This window comes from Manduca sexta, unplaced genomic scaffold, assembly GCF_014839805.1.
Source record: "Manduca sexta isolate Smith_Timp_Sample1 unplaced genomic scaffold, JHU_Msex_v1.0 HiC_scaffold_705, whole genome shotgun sequence".
Classification (NCBI taxonomy): Eukaryota; Metazoa; Arthropoda; class Insecta; order Lepidoptera; family Sphingidae; genus Manduca; species Manduca sexta.
The window spans coordinates 7,920-11,154 of NW_023595523.1; the positions used below are offsets into that span (position 1 = coordinate 7,920).

Here is a 3,235-nt window from a genome sequence, read left to right on the forward strand (position 1 = left end):
GATTTCCACTTCCATAAAACATAGTATAAATATGCTATAAAAAATTATTAAATATTCTGAGGATGATGTATGTAATACTGAACCTCCAATAATGCGCGGACAGAGTCGTTAACACAACTTATGTGTAATTTTTATAGTGAAATCAACACAGCTATAGGTGTTGATATATTATAAGGTAACTTATATCACAAGTAAATGTGAAATACCATAAAATCCTAAAATGGTTTGAATTTCAAAATATCGAATAAAAGGAGGACTGATGTAGGGGAAATTAACAATAACCGCCACAATGTTCCAAGTAACGTTATTGCTAGCACTTGTGAGTTTTGTACTCGGCGATTTCGACGCCGACCTCCACGACAAATATATGACAATGTCTAGGGAAGAATTTATAGAATACTTTAATAGTCAAAATTACAACTTCAAAATTGGATCTGCCCCAGAATTACACGAGTCAAGTACCTCTTGCGTTTATATGGACGAAGAGACCTTCAACAATCTTCCAAGAATATATCACAGCCCCGCAGTTATCGCAGCTGCACCAGAAAGCTTTGATGCGAGACAGCAATGGCCTAGTTGTGGAAGCATAAGCGAAGTATACAATCAAGGCGCTTGTGGATCCTGCTGGACCTTCGGAACAGCTACTGTTGCATCAGACAGAACATGCATTGGCTTAGGCGTTGATGTTCGCTTATCGGAACAGGATTTTGAATGCTTAACCAAAGATGTTTGTAAAGGTTACTATCCACAAGAGGCCTTTAATTTTTGGACCACCCAAGGGCTGGTTACTCAAGAATGTAAGCCGTACGACATTGATAAACTCAAGTACAATCAAACATGTACAAGAACTTGTGTTGACGGAAGTTCTTATGAAAGTAACAAACATTATGGTGCCTCAGTTTACTCTGTGGCTAGTGATGATGGCCAAATAATCGCAGAATTATTCCAAAATGGGCCAATAGAAGCCGTATTTACTGTTTTTGATGATTTTCGGAATTATAAATCTGGTGTTTATGAACACATGTATGGTGGTATGGCTGGAGCTCACAGCGTCAGAGTTTTAGGCTATGGAGTCGAGAATGGTGTACCGTACTGGTTGGCTGTTAACAGTTATGGAAGAGGATGGGGTGAAGGTGGATATTTTAAAGTTAAACGTTTTGCAAGCGATATTGGTTTCGAAAACCAGCTGTTAGCTGGCCGAGCAAGAAATTAAAGTATGTGCACACACTGTATTGTCGATTCTACTGTTAATTTGTTTCTGACGAATCAATGGCACTTAATTTTGTTTTCTTTTTCTGTTTATAAAAATAACTTGGGATATTATATTATTATGATCATTTATGAAGTTTTTTATTGTACAGTGACCATGACAAGAATTCTGTAGCATTTGACATGCATCTTCAAAATATTTTGATCTGACTAATTTATATTTCACTAATTACGCTATGTGCCCTATAATTATATAAATTATCATGTGCTTAGAACTAAAAACGCAACAGCGCTTGTATAATACCACTTGGTGGTAGAAATAGATATTGCAAGTGTATCTATCCAAAAAAACTTGCACAGGAAAGACCTACCACGTAACAAAATAAAACATAGTAGAATGCGACTAGAAAAATAAGTATTCATCTGAATTAAACATAGCAAAAACTGTTTTATCGACATTCACCTGCTGAGTAAACGACTTGTAGACAGCGACTTCAATTGGATATCTGGCATGACAAAACACCGCGGCTTGTCACAGTTTGTTTATGATCATTGCGCACGTTAATTGCATTAATCGGTTAACAGATAACTAAATCATTGAAACAAAGCGATGAAAGATTGAACAAAGTATCTCTAACTTTAATAAATGATGTACAACGAGGCTCGGAAACAAAGAGCTAACTGTGCCAAAGAAAAGGAACAATGGTGGTGTGAATGTTACACTTTGATATTACAATAATGGTATCGATTATAATTTGCGTGCGATGAGTTTCGAGATAAAGGCGGGTGGCGACACGTAAGCGACAGGCGTTCGCAATCGGCGTCGCGATCGACTCTCGCGCAGCGCCGCACAATGCTATCGTGGCGCTGCGATCGCGGACATGCCCTCTCGCGCCATTACGATTGGCGCACTCGACGTGTACGCACCTATTTTATGGTGAACTGATTACTTACTCGCGAAAAATATTTGTTTTATTTCTAATTTCTTTATCTTTCATTTTTCTATCGGTATACTGAACACGATTAGGATTGTTCTCTTTAAATTCGCTAAAAGTTTCAATGGACATACCATACAAGTTTACCCTATACAACAAAATTATAAAACACGTATACGGTTATAATGGTGACAGAAGTTAAGGATTCCAAACTGGATAATGGGAAATAAAAAGATTAATGTAGACTATCATGAAGTCATTAATATCTATACCTATACAACATAAATATTCCTAATAAGCAAAAAAAATATATATGGCGGCTGTAAGATAACATACAGCAATAACCCCACGTACAACATAACATTTCAAGACTGTTAAATCCCAAATAACTAAAAAAGTTCAGAACAGTTACAAATTAATCATTAACTGGAATGTCACCGGCGAAATCGTTTTTTATCGTAAAAATAGCCAATAGAATACTCGTAAAATAGTTCGTTGTGCCGTTACCATGGAAACAAACAAAACGATAGGGCGGTAAAGATTTTATAGCAGACATTAAATTGTGATCATCGATAAAAGCTTGTAAAACTACACTGAAATTTTGTTAAAGTAGGCGCCCCGCTGGCTAGTGATTAGTGTTTTATTCACATACCTCATTTTAAGTTAAATATTCGTAATTCAATGGTATAAAATGAAGAACTTGTGTCTGAATCATAAGAGGTAGAGATTTGCCATAAGTGCTTTTCTGATGTAAATTTAAGAATCACGTCGCGATACGATAATATCGACTACAATTATCTCCTGGAAGCAGCAGGAAACATATGGCAACAGTTTATATTTTAATACTGATTTGATTTAGTGAAGTGATAATATCTAGCTATCTCTTTCGCACGTCTATATGGTAATAGTCTTGACATCACGCATTCTTAAACATTATTTCACTCTTAACCGTTCTACTACATTTCAAAGACTTATAGCAAAATGAAAATATAAAAATAATGTCATAGGAATATATTAACAAAATGTATTTAAAAAAATCATTGATATTTAATGATAATCTAAGAGCGAGAACGGTTACACAACGACTGTAT

The 3,235-nt window shown here is 35.7% G+C and overlaps 1 protein-coding gene across 1 annotated transcript; it reads left to right on the top strand.

The window, feature by feature from the left end:
* The first annotated feature begins 288 nt into the window (after positions 1–288).
* LOC115441274 (cathepsin B-like) lies at positions 289–1,339 on the top strand. The gene has a single exon (XM_037447209.1). The coding sequence runs from the start codon at positions 290–292 to the stop codon at positions 1,211–1,213; it is 924 nt and encodes a 307-aa protein (XP_037303106.1). The 5' UTR covers position 289; the 3' UTR covers positions 1,214–1,339.
* The last annotated feature ends 1,896 nt before the right edge of the window (positions 1,340–3,235 follow it).